At 46.0% G+C, this 17247-nt stretch overlaps 1 protein-coding gene across 3 annotated transcripts in view; it reads left to right on the plus strand.

Moving 5' to 3' along the window:
* The first annotated feature begins 8363 nt into the window (after positions 1-8363).
* The window catches only part of pcdh10b (protocadherin 10b), a 21120-nt gene continuing 12236 nt past the window's right edge, over positions 8364-17247 (plus strand). Inside the window, exons 1-3 of one of the 3 annotated variants that reach the window (XM_069170816.1) lie at positions 8364-11418; positions 12242-12300; positions 12540-12646. In XM_069170816.1, coding sequence (XP_069026917.1) covers positions 8905-11418; positions 12242-12300; positions 12540-12646 — 2680 coding nt within the window. In that variant the 5' untranslated portion in view covers positions 8364-8904. The remainder of the gene's footprint in view (positions 11419-12241; positions 12301-12539; positions 12647-17247) is intronic. The other 2 variants (XM_069170815.1, XM_069170814.1) reach the window with 2 other exon arrangements.

The raw sequence follows: 17247 nt of genomic DNA on the forward strand, positions 1-17247 counted from the left end.
ACCCTTCCTTCACTGTGATTGGACGGTTGGTGACAAGGACAGGTGCAGTGCTAATATTTTTCAACTCTTGTTGACCAGCAAAAATTGAGCGTTCAGAGCTGAGCAAAGAATACACGCTCCTCGTCAAGCTGCTGGCGTTCATTAAACAAATACAAAAATTAGCTGTACTCAGGAAAAAAACCTCTTTGGTGTACACGGTAGGTGGTTGCAGCGGTGGCAGTGTCGGCTGGTTTCGGCCATGCTGACTGGTTAAAATGAACCAGAGGTCGATGCCCAGCAGGATGGAACGACTGCAAACGATTCTCTATGGAGGTGGACCGGACCCACATAGCCACACATATCTTTATTTTCTTTGATAAAGAAAGTTTTGGCTCTTTTGATAACGTTTAAAGTAATATGTACAACAATGAACATTTTATACATATTTAACAGACATAATGAATATATTTTAAAAAGCATAACCAACCCCAAAATGCTGTGATCTGCAGATATCAGGGGCAATTTAAAACTCTTCTGTGTAATCCAATGTAGTTCAAGCAAATTTCACAAACCTTAACAGGTTTCGATTTCATGCCCCCATCAGGGCTGTCTGTCCTCTTCATCATTCACACACACACACACACACACACACACACACACACACACACACACACACACACACACACACACACACTATCCCATCCATCTCTTCTCCTTTTCTCCTCTAAATAATGATGCAGCAAACTTAAAATCGGAGCCAGCGGCTGAGGATGAATTTGTGCGACCTGCCTCCCAGATGGAGCCGATCAGCAGCCCGCTCTATTTGTGTTTCAATCCGATGCAGCTGTGACTCACTCAAACCATTACTTTCATTCAAGATTGCTGCTCTGACAGGAGTTTAAACCTGCCCAAAGTTTCAAACAATCTAAATGTCCTTCCAGGCTGTGCAGACGTCACGGCAAACAAACAGAGTCAGAAATAACTCAATTCAGTTCAGTTCAATTTAGATGCAGGTCTGTGTTCAGACTGCCAGCCCAAATCTGAGTTTTGTCATATCCAGATTGTATCCAGATTGATTTTGAAAGTCTGAACAGCAAAAAAACCCCACATGAAATGAGATCTTTGCAATCTGAATCCAAACCACATCTGGAGGAGGTTTAAATTTGTGATTACAATCGGGTTCCTGCTGATGCGTCTTCAGTCCGATGCTCCGCTGGCTTGTTTCAAATCAATGACAAAAACAGAGCAAACTGACTTTTTTTTTCTTTTTTGCCAATTACCAGAAATCAAATGGAAGAAAGTGTGATAAAGGTCAGTGTACTCTAAATGAATCCGTTTTCCAATCAAAAACCAATAAAGAAAAAACTAATGTCGAAAGTTAATTGGAATAAAGTGTTAAAAAAAAGGTGCACATGCATTCAGGCAGTTATTTGTATCCGTTTGAAACCAGAAACAAAATGTTAATGTGAGGCAACAGTGCTAATAATGACTACATGCTGGCAGGTATGATTATCCCCTTTCACATTTTGTATTAAAAAAAAGAGACAGGAAGAGAAATCCATTTAAAGATGGTGTGATATCTACATCTTTGATAAAGCACAGATTATATTCTGCGTCTCTCCTCTAATATATGTCTGTTTTTGATAGAACTGAGTTTATATCAGGAGGCGCTAAAGGTGTCAGAAAACAGTGAATGAACACCAGGTGGGCCACATGATTGCTCAAATGCATAAATTAGGCTGTTGATGTCACAATCTAACACACACAAGCTAATCACAGGCCTAATATGCATAAACTCTTGGTTTGTTTCCTGTCCTCTCTAACTTTATTGTTGTTGTGATCTCAGATCTTAATGCACAATGTTTTTATTATTATTGATGGAAAAGATGTCAAAATCACAAGAAATAGCCCCCAGTGTTATTATCCTCTAAGTGTCATATTGAAGCGTCACTGTGTTTCGAACTATCAGAACATCAGCAGGCCTGTGTTCACTCAGGGAAAGCAGCTCGCTGGTAAAAAGCACAGCAGTGTCCTGCATGGGGCCCCCGACCTCAGAGGGGCCACCGGCTTAAAACTGACCGTCTGCTTTTCTTTCTATTGAAAACAACCCTGAGATTGGACCAGATAAAGTCAATGAATCAACTCACACGTGTGTTTTGGATGTTTGAGTCTGATACTCAGATACATCTGCAGAAAGCAGAAACTTTCTCCGGTCTGACCTAAAATCTGAGTTTAAGGTTTTTACATGTAGCAGGAGTTGTGACATCACAATTAGTTTGAAGACAATCCTGTTACAATATAGGTGATGTGTGGGTGATGTGTGGGAGCGTCTGTACTGCATAAATATAAAGAGAATGGACTTTCAGTAGTTTAACTACGAGATACGCAGACTGCAAACTGCTGGACTGTCAAGAGGACACAAAAATAACTAATTGAACTGAAGCTACTTGATGAAACATCTGAAAAACCAACACAGTGTGGAGTTCAAGGCTAAAGCTAGCATCGTCCAGCTTTGCAGCCAACACGAGAGAAGCAAGAATACCTGTCATCTCCGGAGATGGGCAGTAGGAACAACACAAGCTCTCAGTTTTAGATCATTTGGGATTTCGTCATCTTCTCAGCGTACTGGAGGCCCAGTATGAGATTCTCAGCCATCAACACATGACAGAAACCGTGTTAACAAAGCTGCAGAGCTTTGTGGAAAAGCACATCAACAACTTGTTGCAGGACAGATGAGAGGATTAGCATCCGTCTGTCATCAGTTGACCTGAGCAGTGAGTCATCCTTCAAGCAGAACCCTTTCAGGTGCATTTGATGAGATGCTTCAGACATGGTGAATTCCTAAAAGATCTATTCTTATTGTACTCCGGGACAACGCCGATGATGAAGGCCATGATTGATGCGTTGCTCTCACACTCGTGCTAGCTGCTAGCGAGGGTCTTCTGGCTCAGAACTGTTTCCGACACGTTGTCAGTCCTCGGAGAGACCACAGCTTCTCGGGAAGACAAACCACTGCGGTACTGGGGGGGATTAACAAAGTGCGGTTTACCACTCTGACCCAAATGCCACACGGATCCCTCTCAGCACGATGCAACGTTGTGGAAAGTGAAAAGCAGATGAAACAGCTTCTTTTCATCAAAAAGAAAACGTTCCAGACGCTCACTTTTCCAGGCTTGATCCTCCCAGACAGAGCTCGCCTCAGTTGTTCTAATACAGTTGTACTGAAATCCCCTGAATGGGTTCCAGGTTACATTGAAGTGAAACATGGTGGCAGCGCCAGGTTTGATTGGGAAAATCCAAAGTTGAATTTTGAAATGCAACTCAACTCGTGAAAATAAAACATGTTTCAAAAGTCATTGTTGGAGCTGCACTGTTATCATTAAATACTCATAGTGATGCTCAGTATTGACACGTATCCAAATCTAAGTACTTGTGCATCCCTGGTTATTAGTCAAAGCCAAGTATTTAAATCTTCAAAGTTTTTAATGATTTAACTTTACAGTGGAGATCAGAATTGAGACAACAACAGTGGGTGTTAATCCAGTTAGTGTCTCCAGATATCAGGTAGCCTGGAGTACCTAAATTTACTGCGTGAATATTAAGGTCTGGATACGCTCCGTAGGTAATGTTCGCAGTTGTTCCATCCTACTGGGCGTCAAACACCCTTAACCACAGACACTGGGAGCTGATTGGTCCGCCCGTCAGAGTGGCTAAATGAACGCTAATACGAGCAGCGTGACCAGACTATCGCTCACAGCTTCAGTTTTCCTCACTGTGATTATAGTCTGGTGACCAAGCTAGATATCAGGTTGAAACGGGGTCACCCGTTGGTTTGTGAACGTTATGAATCCTCCAGTTCAGATTCTGTCCGTCACCATCTTTGCTAGTTCGGAGCGGTTTGGAGCAGGAAGTGACCATATTTGGACGAGCTGGGGGAGGAGCCAGCGGTGGACCTGACCCATCTGATTGGAAAACTGACGATACTACGTCCCGCCCACCGATAGCTGTAACCTGACTGCACCACAGGCCTGTCAATCAAACAGACACGCCCCCAAAAACAGGTCTTCTTGAATCTTCTTTTCTAATGAATGAGGGATTATTTTCAGATGGACCTCCAGAAAACTAATAAGAAGGAGTGACTTTAGCTAACAACACCGAGATAACTGATGGACACATTTTATTCACTTTGGATTTGATGACAGAAGTTGAATGGGAGTCTATGGAGACGGAGGCTTTTTGGAGCCGACCTCTAGTGGCACTCTCTGGTATTGCAGCTGAAGACACTTCTGGATCAGAACCATTTTACAGACCTGAAGCTACGAACTCTTTTATATCCAGTCTGTGATCTGACTGTGGTAAGATGTCTGAACACCACGTTCCTGCAGTTTACCTTCAGTGTTTGGGGAGTGGAGGGCTGGTCTCTCTGAACATCCATCTGCATCCTCGTTGCTCCTTCTCGATCCCCCCCCCCCCCACTTCTCCCTCCATCTGTCCACTCTGTCTGTCTCTCCTACGCTCGCCTCTGTCTGTCTTTTCATCGTCGTCTTTCTGTCGCCGTGGGGAGCCTGGTGTTGGCATCACACCGTCTGCCTCTCGCCTGCTGACTGACTGACTGAAGCTCCCGCTGCATGACTGACGCCACCGTTCCAGACTCTGAGTGTGTGTATGTGTTTGTAGGCGTGCATGGAGGGTTTTCTTGCAAGGTTAGCACATATGTGGCTGGAGCAGCAGCTACATCTCTGACAGTGGCCATTGTTTTTCAAAGAAAAGCAGGGTCTGTTAGTTTTATTAAATATTAAAGTGCCTGTAAGCGTGGGTCTTTGAGGTGTCACATGCAGTCTGTGAAATGGAACTGGGAGTGGGGCTAAATGAGCCGAGGTGACAAACGAAATCTGGGAAAGTAGACAAGCTTTAACAACTTCCAGACACTGCTGTCAGTCTGTGGCGGTGTGCATCAGCTCCCAACACCATCAGTGGGATGAAGCATGTTCCACTTTTTCTAAAAACTTTTCCTTGAGTGTGACTGTACCGCTGCACTGATTCATGAGGTGTCAACACGCTGCCTCTGCTGTCTGTTCCAACTTCCAGACTCTGAAGTAGCATACGCATCTTTTTCCAAGGTGGAGCTCAGCCTGTGAAAGTGTGAATTACTTCAGCCCTCACTCCTCTTTGGTGGTTTTAGATGAAATCACGCCTCTGAAAACAAGTCCATTTAATTGTCTCATTGGGTAAATGTGATCGGAGTAACTCAGGGTAAAAAAAAAAGCAATTTTCTCAGTTTAGTTTAACCTCAAGTCAGAAGTTTATCCATGCACCAAGCTGGTATCAAACGTGAAATTTGGCCTCTACTGGCGTGACAGTTACACGGTTTCCTGTAGAGGATGAAAATGAAACCTACTGTATGGTGGAGCCGTGTGATTTACAAGAAAATGAAACCTGGAGCTAAAACACGTGGTTGGGGTTAGAGTACGGAAAACAACTCAACAGAAACGTTGTCACCTCCTGGATTCGAACCTCATTGTCCAACATGTTTGAGTAATTCATCAATCATCTGTCTGCGGTCAGACTCAGATTAAAAGCATTTTCAGACAGTCAGTCCAGACCTTGACAGTGCTGCATTGTGTAGGACGGATGTCTGTGTGCCGTAGAAGTGCTGGAATGAAATAATGGCCAAATGTTGTTTGTCCTCCCCGTCTAAATTTACCGTGGGTGTGACACCACAGGAGTGACCCCACTGTGTGTTAATTGATAGTGTGCTTGTTAAAACAATGATTCCAGTTTAGATGCTGCTCTCTGGTCCCTGTAGCTTTATAACACTTGATGATTACGAGCCGTTTCTCCTGCTCTAATTATCTTATGGGTGGGCGCGCTCAAGGGCACCCTTTTTAGACACTGGATGTTTTTTTTCTATATGCCAGCTACAATGTGTGGGAAACTTTTGATGTGTGATATGACTTTTATTTTTACCCTCCAAAAAGACTGGTTGCTACGCTGTATTTTTAGCCCTAAGAAGGACTTGGGAATAAAGTGTCACAACCATGTAAATCAGGATGAGATCTGCTGCTTCATCATGTGAGAGTGGCAAAGTGATGTGCATAATTAGAGAGTAGCAATCATATTTGCGTAGTTGTTGTTCATGACTGTGAATAAGGTTCCTGTATTAGTGCTCACCATGGATTACCGTGCACATGTAGAAAACCCTCCCCTCCACCCCCTCCAGGCTCACTCTGGCTATCTGAGCAGACAGTGATGCATGTCTGACTGCACCACTGACTTGATGGGACTTGATTTATAAAATCTCTTCTTGGAGCCAATTCATGTTTCTCCTCCAGTGGCCTGTTCTGTGCAGCTCTGAGTGTGCAGTCTGTGCGAATCATACACTTCTGCCACCGTGTGTGTGTGTGTGTGTGTGTGTGTGTGTGTGTGCGTGTGTGTGTGTGTGTGTGTGTGTGTGTGTGTGTGTGTGTGTGTGTGTGTGTGTGTGTGCGTGTGTGTGCGTGTGTGTGTGTGTGTGTGTGTGTTTTACTCCCTGCATGTCATGGATGTGAATCTGTGGTGTCCAGAGTGAGGGTGGGGACAGGAGACCACACTGCAGGCTGCAGCTGTGTGAACAGTGCAGTGTTGTAGTTGTTCACTAGGTGGAGCACTTGGTCTGACTTGCGCCGCTCTCCTCCTCCTCCTCCTCCTCCTCTCTGCTCCTCTCAAGAGATTTCCTGAAAAGGCCAAGATCAAGTGTCAGGTCAAAAAGTTCAGATGAGAGGAGGAGATTATTTATGGAGAACAGAGTTCATCATAATTAAAGGAAATATTATTCTTGCTGTCTGCTGGTATATTTATTTATAGAGTTTTGGTCTCCTTCCCTTCATCCAGTGTGAACAAGCAGTTCAACATGATTGTTGGATAAATTATCCACAACATGGTAACATTTTGATTAATTAGTGAATGGAAACAATAAAAACAAAACACACACTGCCATCCAGTTAATATGAAGACAGCTTTAAAAGAACAACAGAAGTATAGCAAAGCATTTCCCCCTCAGTGTAGTAGGAATAGACAAAAGAGAAATTGAGGCAAATACTGCCAATTTCATCCTAGATATAAGGCCACATCCACTGTATTTCAAATCAGAATCAGAAAATCAATATTAATCAATATTTACATTTCTATGCTGCCATCCATGACCTGTTTTAAAAAAGGCATCCCACCTTAGTGAGAGTTTATAATTATCATACAAGTGAATGCATATTTCTATTTTCATGTAGACCAATAGCTCCCCTCCATACCAGACATGGTTTGGATTATTTCAGATGTCTACATTTTCTGATAAAGATGTCTGGGCTTGTCCATGAATATTTCTCCCTGTTTGACCATCTACAGCTCCGTGACAACTGAGCATCCTTCATCTCCCGACGAGGACCATGTGATGTGGTCGAGTGTTGCAGTAGAAATGAGTAAGTGGACATTTCAATGAGATTTTTGTCTAATTTGTCAAATTAATCTCATGTTTCTAATGGAAATGTTGCGGCTATCATCAGACAAGCCATCTTAACACCACTGATCAATATCTGGAAATTATGGCTACAACCAGGAAGATCTCATGTTGTTGTGATTTTAATTATTATTATTATTAGATGTTACAATTAGAAACAAAATCCTGACACCAAGACAACAACACAAATAATGTATTGAACCTTTTAACCCTCATTTCTATATCGAGGCAGTACTGATTAATATCCATGTGTTCATTAACACACCATTATGAAAACCATTTTCCAGACTGTGGTCCTTCACCTGAATCGGACCTCGGTCTGTATTTGTACCGCTAGGGGTCGCGTGCGGTCCGCAGAAGTGCCGCTCTCGCTGCCTTCCTGCCCCGCTGCTGTGTGGCTGGAAGAGAGATAATAACCTTACTACTGCTGGGTGTAATTATAGCGCACAGCCTTGAGAGCAGCACATGAATGGCGAATGATTCACTGCATGCATATCACAACATTTGCATGCATTAACCCGGTTCGCCCGGCGTGTCCTGAGGCTCACACAGGCCCCGCCACCAAGTCAACAAGTCCTCCACTCACTCTAATCACGCACTGCTCCATTAGTTGTGCGCGTTAGAAAGGGCAGGTGGGGGGTTAGGGTTTGGCAGCTGAAGGGTTAAAGTCATAAATGTTCTGCCTTGTCGTTCTCAATTCCGCTTTTTTTTTTTTTCTGTCAGGTGTTCTTAAAAGTCCGAGCTCACAGGGAGGTGGAGAGAGGTAATGAAGCAGCGAGGGAGACGAGGGCCGAGCGGATAGTGACAGACAGGCCCAGGAACCAATCAGGAGAGAGCTCCCAGCGTGATTTACAGCCGCTGGGGCTGCGAGGGGGAGGCGCGATGCAGGGAAAAAAAGCAAACAGTTGAGTGAACAGCATCAGTAGAGAGTGAGTGGAGGAGACTGCAGTGAGGGAGCAGGGTGCCAAGAGGAGACCGAGAGCCAGAAATCAGAGGAGGACGAGTCTGACATTTATTTTCTGATTAGGGATCATCTCTGAAGAGAAAATGCATTTCTTATGTTTCTTATCTGGATTATAATTTATTTTTCCAACTCCTTTCCAGACTGGTTTCATCACTCCGGCGGCACTGCGCTTCGTTGGAATGCGCGCTGTCTGCGGGACGCAGATGAAGAGCGACACAGCGGAGCTCGAACTAAAACAGCCTCTGCAGTCATTAAAACTCCTTTAAAAAAAAAAAATCACAATGCCTCTCTTTTAACAGGACACATCTGCCTGGACGCCTTACACGTTTTTGGAGACTTTTACGCCTTTTGGAGACTTTTACCTCCCACCTGAAGTCTGGGATGGAAATTGACATTTTGTCCATTAACACAGGTTTTTGATATATATATATATTTTTTTTTTTTTAACTCAAGTGCACTTGTTTTTCCGGCGATGATTGTGCTTTTGATTGTCCTGTGCATCACGGATGGAGCGCTCTCTCAGATACGCTACTCTGTTCCGGAGGAGGCGGACCATGGCACCTTGGTGGGGAATATCGCCGAGGACCTGGGTCTGGACCTCACCAAGCTGGCCTCCCGCCGTTTCCAAGTGGTGCCCAACTCTCGGACACCCTACCTGGAGGTAAACCTGGAGAACGGCGTCCTGTTCGTTAATGAGAAAATCGACCGGGAGCATATCTGCAAGCAGAGCGCCAACTGCCAGCTGAACATAGAAGTGTTCCTGGAGAACCCACTGGAGTTGTTTCGGGTCGAAATCGAGGTGGTGGACATTAACGACAACCCGCCCAGCTTCCCGGAGACGGACATCACGGTGGAGATCTCGGAGAGCGCCACTCCGGGCACCCGTTTCCCTCTGGAGAGCGCGTTCGACCCGGACGTGGGGTCTAACGCTTTACGCACGTATGATATCACCACTAACAACTACTTTTACCTGGACGTGCAGACACAGACGGACGGAAACAAGTTCGCGGAGCTCGTCCTGGAGAAGCCGCTGGACCGGGAGCAGCAGGCGGCGCACAGGTACGTGCTGACCGCGGTGGACGGCGGCCAGCCTCCACGGACTGGCACCGCGCTGCTGGTGGTCAAAGTGCTGGACTCTAACGATAACGTGCCGGTGTTTGACCAGCCCGTCTACACGGTCAGCCTCTCCGAGAACGCACCGGTGGGCACCCTGGTCATACAGCTGAACGCCACCGACATGGACGAGGGACTAAACGGGGAGATCGTTTATTCTTTCAGTAACCATATCTCCAGCCGCGTGAAGGACTTGTTCAGCATAGATCCGCGCACCGGGCGGATCGAGGTGCGCGGAGAGGTGGATTTTGAAGAGAGCAGCCTGTATCAGATCTTTGTGCAGGCCAAGGATATGGGGCCAAACGCCGTGCCTGCGCATTGCAAAGTGCTGGTCAAAGTCACCGACTTAAACGACAACGCACCGGAGATCACCTTCAGCACCGTCACGGAGTCGGTGAGCGAAAAAGCGGCTCCCGGTACCGTCATTGCTCTGCTGAGTGTGACGGACCGGGACGCAGAGGAGAACGGACAGATCCACGTGGAAATCCTCGGTGATGTCCCGTTCAAATTAAAATCCTCCTTCAGGAATTATTTCACCATAGTGACCGACGGACCGCTGAACCGGGAGCAGGCGGACTCCTACTCTGTGACGGTGGTCGCCCGGGATAAAGGAACACCCTCACTCGCAACCAGTAAGTCCATCCGAGTCCAGGTGTCAGATGAAAACGACAACTCGCCGACCTTTACGCAGTCCATCTATGACGTGTATGTGACAGAGAACAACGTGCCTGGGGCGTACATCCACGCGGTCACGGCTCTGGACCCGGACATCGGCCAGAACGCGCTCATCAGCTACTCCATATTAGAGTGTGACATCCAGGGGATGTCAGTCAAAACCTATGTGTCAATCAACGAGGAAACAGGCTACCTGTACGCACTCAGGTCCTTTGATTATGAGCAGCTGAAGGATTTCACTTTTATGGTCCAGGCCAAAGACGCAGGCACCCCGGAGCTGTCCTCCAACGCCACTGTCAAAGTGATCATTGTGGACCAGAATGACAATGCCCCCCTCGTGCTGGCGCCTCTGGGGAAAAACGGCACAGCCAAGGAGCCCCTGCCCCGCTCAGCTGAGCCGGGCTACCTGGTGACCCGCATCGTGGCCATGGACGCGGATGACGGTGAGAACGCTCGCCTGTCCTACAGCATTCAGAGAGGGAACGAGAACGGCATGTTCCGGATGGACTGGCGGACAGGTGAACTCAGGACGGCGAGGCGCGTGTCGGCCAAGCGGGACCCCCACCAGCTGTACGACCTGCTGATCGAGGTGAGGGACCACGGCCAGCCGCCGCTGTCCTCCAGCGCCAGCGTGATGGTGATGCTGGTGGACAGCATGGCTGACGGCCGCGGAGGCGGAGACCGAGGGGGCACCGCCAAGGCCAAAGACGGCACCCTGGACCTCACCCTCATCCTCATCATCGCTTTGGGCTCCGTTTCCTTCATCTTCCTCCTGGTCATGATTGTGCTGGCTGTGCGCTGCCAGAAGGACAAAAAGCTCAACATTTACACCTGCCTGACCAGCGACTGCTGTCTCGGCTGCACCTCCTGCTGCTCACGGCAGGGCCGGGCCCGCAAGAAAAAGCTCAGCAAGTCGGATATCATGCTGGTGCAAAGCGCTGTTAACGTCAGCGGGGCCGGTACGGCTCAAGTCCCCGTGGAGGAGTCGGGGACCTTCGGCTCCCACCACCAAAACCAGAACTATTGCTACCAGGTATGTCTGACTCCAGAGTCTGCCAAAACCGACCTCATGTTCCTAAAGCCGTGTAGTCCATCTAGGAGCACAGACACCGATCACAACCCGTGCGGGGCCATAGTGACAGGGTACACAGACCAGCAGCCTGACATCATATCAAACGGCAGCATTTTATCAAACGAGGTAAGAGTCCCTCTCATACTTTGAGTCTAACCTCTCCTTCCATTCAGCATGTCGTAAACCTGACGCACACACAAGACACACATGACAGATAGGCCACAGACATATTTTACACAGGAGTCATTTTCATCCCCTCAATTCTGTGGCATGTCAGAGCTACCAATGGCTGTATCAGTATGACAGGATGTCCTCTGACATACTGCAGGAGAGGAATTAAAGCCAACACAATGATGAGACCACCGGTGCCTGACGTGCTGCCTTTTGCAGCCCTGAAAGAGAAAAGACTGCATTTATGTCTTTAAATTTATAAAACAAAAGTGTTTAAGGAGAACGAACGTTGGCTCAGAGGCAAGTCAGCCCTACCATTGATGTGTGTGTGTGTGTGTGTGTGTGTGTGTGTGTGTGTGTGTGTGTGTGTGTGTGTGTGTGTGACCCAGTCCCCCTGGGGAGTGAAGCTTCGCATTAAGCATGCTGGTTAAAATGTTGCTGAGTCGCACTGGAACAAAGATGTGTCTCTGGGCCGTGCCAGCCTGAATAGTTGCACTACTCCGTCTTGGCAATATATCTGTAGGGCCATGCCCCCCCCCCCCCACCCTGTAGGAAAACACACCTTCCTCAGACACACACACTCCTCACCAGACATGAGTGGTATGTGTAATGGCTGAACACTCATTCCATCGCCAACATCAGTATGACACTGTGTGGGTTGTTGCATCATCTCTGGTTCGACAGTGGCGATGGTGTGTTGTTTTTTTCCTCTCTATGCTAATCATGTTACATAAGGTGCTTGAGCAACACACTCTGAAAATGGCCCCTTCTCTTTCAGACCAAACACCAGCGAGCTGAACTCAGCTACCTGGTTGACAGGCCGCGACGTGTCAACAGGTAAATATGGAGGGAGCTCCTCCCTGCAGCCTCTCTGCTGCTCACTCTGTTACTTCCACCTGTAATCAGGCTTTGATCTGATTCTGCTTCCAGTTCATTCGCTGATAATTCTCATTAATGTGATGACGCTCTGTGATGAGACAGGATTAGAAAGATAAAAAGGGGTCGGGACTGCTGTTTGTTGGATTTGAAACTGTTAAGTGAGGCTTTGATTTAATGTTCTCTTTGTTTTCTTTCAGTTCGGCCTTCCAGGAAGCAGACCTGGTCAGCTCCAAAGACAGCGGCCACGGAGACAGCGAGCAGGGAGACAGCGACCACGACGCCACCAATCGAGGCCATTCCTCTGGTAAGAAGCGGCTCTGCCTCTCCTTCCCACTACGGGCGTGTTTGAGTTTTTAAGCTGCGTGTGCAGAGGGCGGATCGATGTGCTCTCCTGCTTCTCTCGGACTGGAGTCGGATTTGCTGATGAGCATGTGGTGACTGTGGGTCCAGGAGCAGATTGCTGTCTGTCTGAGAGACTGTCTTCTTGCTCAGTTACAGCACATTGCGGAGGGCTAGTAAAAATGAAAGCTCCTTTTAACGAGGGCTAACATCACACATGGCTGGAGCCAGCATCGTCTGAAGCTGTCCACTGTCCCACAATCAGCTTTATGCTGATGATTCTCTGTAGTGATTCTGACTTCTTGGTTTGCCTTAAATTCGGATCCCGTCCCCGTGAGCTTCAGCTCTCTTAATATTCCTTCCTCACTTTTCTGGCTGGTGATGATTTTATGTTGGCGTGCAGGAAGCGGTCCCGGTGCTGCTGTTTGTAAATATGCGCGGTGTTAATGAGGAGCCCGCTCCCTGTGAGCGCGGTCACTCGGCGCTGGAGACCACTTGACAAGATGTGACGGGCTTTTTAATGAGGCTGCGCTCACACCGGAGAGCTGGGAAGCGGACCAAATAGGTTGTGGCCGTGGAAAACAAAACAGGCGATTCATTCGTTCATTAGATTAATTAATGCATTCATTCATGCTGTTACTCTCCAACTGCACTCCCACCCCCCACTTCTCTTTTTCCTCCCTTTCCATAGCACTCCTTTTTGTCTTTTTTTTTTTTTTTTGTATCTTCTGTGCCGAAAGGAACCCATCTGAGTTCATACAATAGGGCCCCACTGAGTTGTGAATGCCGGGTTTATGTCTTCATTCAGCGCTGAGCTCTCTGTGCTGTGAATCCTCTTTGGACGGAGACCGTCATCATATCTGGTCGGCCGCAGCAGGGTGCACCTCGTCCTGCCAAATGGAGCCTGCCTGCCACGGCCGCTGCCCCCCCCCCCCCCCCCCCCCCCCCACACACACACACACACACACACACCACACACCACTCACCACACACCACTCACCACAGCCCCCGTTTCAGTTGTAATAAGCTCAGTTAAACCTGCTGCAGCGTTTTATTTTTCACCCCCATGGAACATTTTTTAATCTGGACTGAAACGGCCGATGTGCATGTTGTCCTATTTTATGAGCATTAGCATTTCATGTGAACGCTGGCAGCAGCAGTTCACACTGTTTTGTGTAAGTAGGGCTGCATGTGGACTGAAAAGTATTCCTGACTTTTCATATAAGTACCAAAGAAATACTTTTTTGTGGACTCAGATTGGTAACAAACGTGTGTTAAACGATCTACAAATGAAAAATCATATTTGCAAATGTGTACAATATTCAGACTTAATTTTGGGTTCACAAATGCACACACATACCAAACAATGCAAACACATGTACATTTATTTGACAGATGCACACATTACAACCTGGATGAATATTGATATTTACAGATGTTTAACCTCAGCTTTACAGATCTGATCATTTTTAATTTGGAAAAGCTTTCTATGTTTACAAAAGTCTAAAAATATAATTTTTCAAATGTCATCTGTCTTTATTTACAGACTGTAAATGTGTGTGCACATGGATCAGGTTACATTTGTGTGTTGAGTTTTCAGACTCTTTTCATGCGCTCTATCTCCACACACAGATCCACAAAATACATACTGCATTGAAGTGCCGGTGGAAAACTGGGACACCTGGGTGTAAATAGACTGAACAGCTCGTCACCCAACGATTAGAACATTTTCCCACTCTGCAGAAGCCAATGACTGCAGATATCTGGTTGATGGGTGACGCGCCTGTTGGCGGTGGTTAGTGTGACGTTCAGGTTTGCCCGGACTGTCTGTGTTCCCAACAGAAGATCCAGTCCACCACCCACCATCCCCACTTAATTAAACATGAATTCACCTAAAGCCCAGATGAGCCTGTTTTCCATCAGCTCTTAAATGCAGCATGTATGTGTGGATCTGTGTGGTGAGAAAAGAGTCACCAAATGAAAAAGAAAAAACAAATATCAGTGAATTTGAAGTTAAAAGACTTTAATTTTGAAACTCTTTGTTGTGTTTGTGCGGTTTGTATTTGTAAAATGAGTTTTCCATGTGTTCAGACTGCTTGGTATTCATGTGTGGATTGGAACATATCTGAGGCCCGGAATTATTTTACACAACAGTGCATCTTATTTTTCACTTTTAAAATCATGTTAATACATATTTGTGATCATTTTGAGTTGAATTTCTTTCATATCTTATTTTGAAGAATAGAAACCATTTTCATCAATTAAAAAAAAGCTAAATTTATCAGATGTAAATTTTTCTCCAAGCATCTCCAAGCATTAACTTTATTAACATAAAACAGAAACTCCTTCTGGTTTAAATGAGGAACAAATTGATTGGAGATTCAGTAAAGAAGTCAGGACTGGATCTGCTCGCTGTGGCCTCTCTTCTTAAAATGATATTAATTATAGGAGAATTAAATTCATTACTTTTTGCTGTTATGCTCTATAATAGTAATAGATAGAGTGAATGTATCTGAGTAAAAGCTCATAATTCATACCCAGCTCATTCACCAGTGCAGCTCTTCTGTCTTCTTTTTTCACCGCTGTGAAACATTTTATTGTCATCGACATGCAGCTGCTCTGTCTTGTGTTTGGAGTGTGTCGGCTTTCCTTCGTCAGCCCTCACTCCTCATCCTCGTGCACGAATGAACGCCGTGTTGCACGTCCAGTCGTGAAGCGGCGGCCTGCCGGCACTTCACCGCTGACTTTGGCTACCCTTGGTGTGGCAAATAGGATGCAGTTACTTTGTGGCCGAGTTATCAGCCAGCTTAGTGCTTTAAAACAGGTTATTTGCTGTGCATTAAGTCTTTGTTTAATTAGGATAATTGATAGCGTGGCTTAGCGTTGCACAATTCTGTACCCACAAAGCAGAAAAAGGAACACAGGCTTTACTCTGTGTGTGTGTGTGCTAATTGAGTTAGTCAGCAGCGAGGGGACACTCCACCGGCATCAGTGTTTAATACATGCTAATGTTAAATAAACATGTGTCCATGTCATCCATCACGAGGCCGTGTTAGCCTTTCTCTTGGCTTTGATGGGGGACTTCATGAATAAATCACTCGTATGGTTCTCTTCATGAGGAACCCTTTTATCCATGTCGTCACATTTACAGGAGCATATCAGTTTTTATCTAAATGTATTGAACATTTAATTAATGCATGCATTATTAATATTGGCAGATAATTGGTTTCCTACCTCACAGGCTCGGTTCATACCTGACATCACATCTGCCCTTGGTGATCCGATCACAGCTCGGAGTCCAGGCGTGAACACATCCAAGACTCACTGAGGTCCAGTCTGAGACACATATAGCCAGATTAATTTGGCCTACTCAGCCGACACCGTCTGCTTAATCAATAGAAATGATTTCCAATAACAAAGTGGGAGAGATTTACTTGTGAACCTCTAACTGAACTGGTGGTGATAAAGAATGGAAACATGGCCTCCTCTGGGTTGAGGTTTATTCTTGTAGTTGAACTGGTCTGAGAGCCTGACAGGACTCGGCTTGAGAATTATAAACTCTTAAGTGTTAAGTCATTGTTGTAATGAGAAAGTATTTGCTCACATTAAAGGATTTCTTAAATGTTTGAAGACTTACAGACATATTTACGTCATCATACTGATGTTGATTTACGCAGCATCTTTTATAAATCCGTTGTGATTCATAACAAAGTGGAAAGCAAAGAAAAGCTGCGCGGTTGGGATATAAGATGATTTATTGTTTTCCTTTAAGAAAACGTATGAATCGGTAGAATAAATGTCAGTTTTATCACAGATGTGAAACTCATCATAAGAAAGCTAACGGAGCATGTTAATATGAGGCCGAGCGAAGATGTCTCGTTTATTTTTGTGATGTAGGTGTTGACTTGCATGTAGATCGGGATAGTGGCCACTCGACACATTAACATAGGCATGAACCGGCCTGCCTGCCTGCTTGTGATTGGATCACCTGAAACATGTTACTGGCAGGTGTGGCCAGGAAGCCGTTCACCGTCAGAGCCCCGTCCTTTCTGTCTTTTTTCCCCGTTACCGTTGTGGTTGTTGTATTTTTTTCTTAACACAGTGATTTGTGTTTTTTTTTTTTTTTCCTGCGGCTGGCTCCTTTTCTGTGCCAACATTTTCTGCTGCTTCAGGCACTGTGCTCTGTTGTTCCTTGATTAAAAGCCGTTCGGTTTTTCCTTATCAAGGACGCACTTTACGAGGCTCAAAGAGTCCAGAAATCACCTGAAATGGACACATGAAGCGGGTGAAGCAGCCATTTTACAGAAGCACATTTTTGGTTTTGGTTCTTTGTTAAATTGGGCCGGTTCAGATCAGCTCGGATCCAATATGGGGAACGGACGCCTCGTCGGATCGGAGCCAAGATGATTTTCAAGGTGTTTGAGTCAGCGGTGGAGAGTGACGGAGAGAGTGAGGGAGATGGGAGGATTTGCAGCAAAGGTCAAAAGCAGGATTCAGATGAACAAATACTGCACATCACACACTGCAGAGTGAGTTACTGCAGTGATTGTGTAACGTCCCATCATT

This window comes from Embiotoca jacksoni, unplaced genomic scaffold (assembly GCF_022577435.1).
Source record: "Embiotoca jacksoni isolate LCO1_2020_lvr unplaced genomic scaffold, fEmbJac1.0.p SCAF_5, whole genome shotgun sequence".
NCBI lineage: Eukaryota > Metazoa > Chordata > Actinopteri > Embiotocidae > Embiotoca > Embiotoca jacksoni.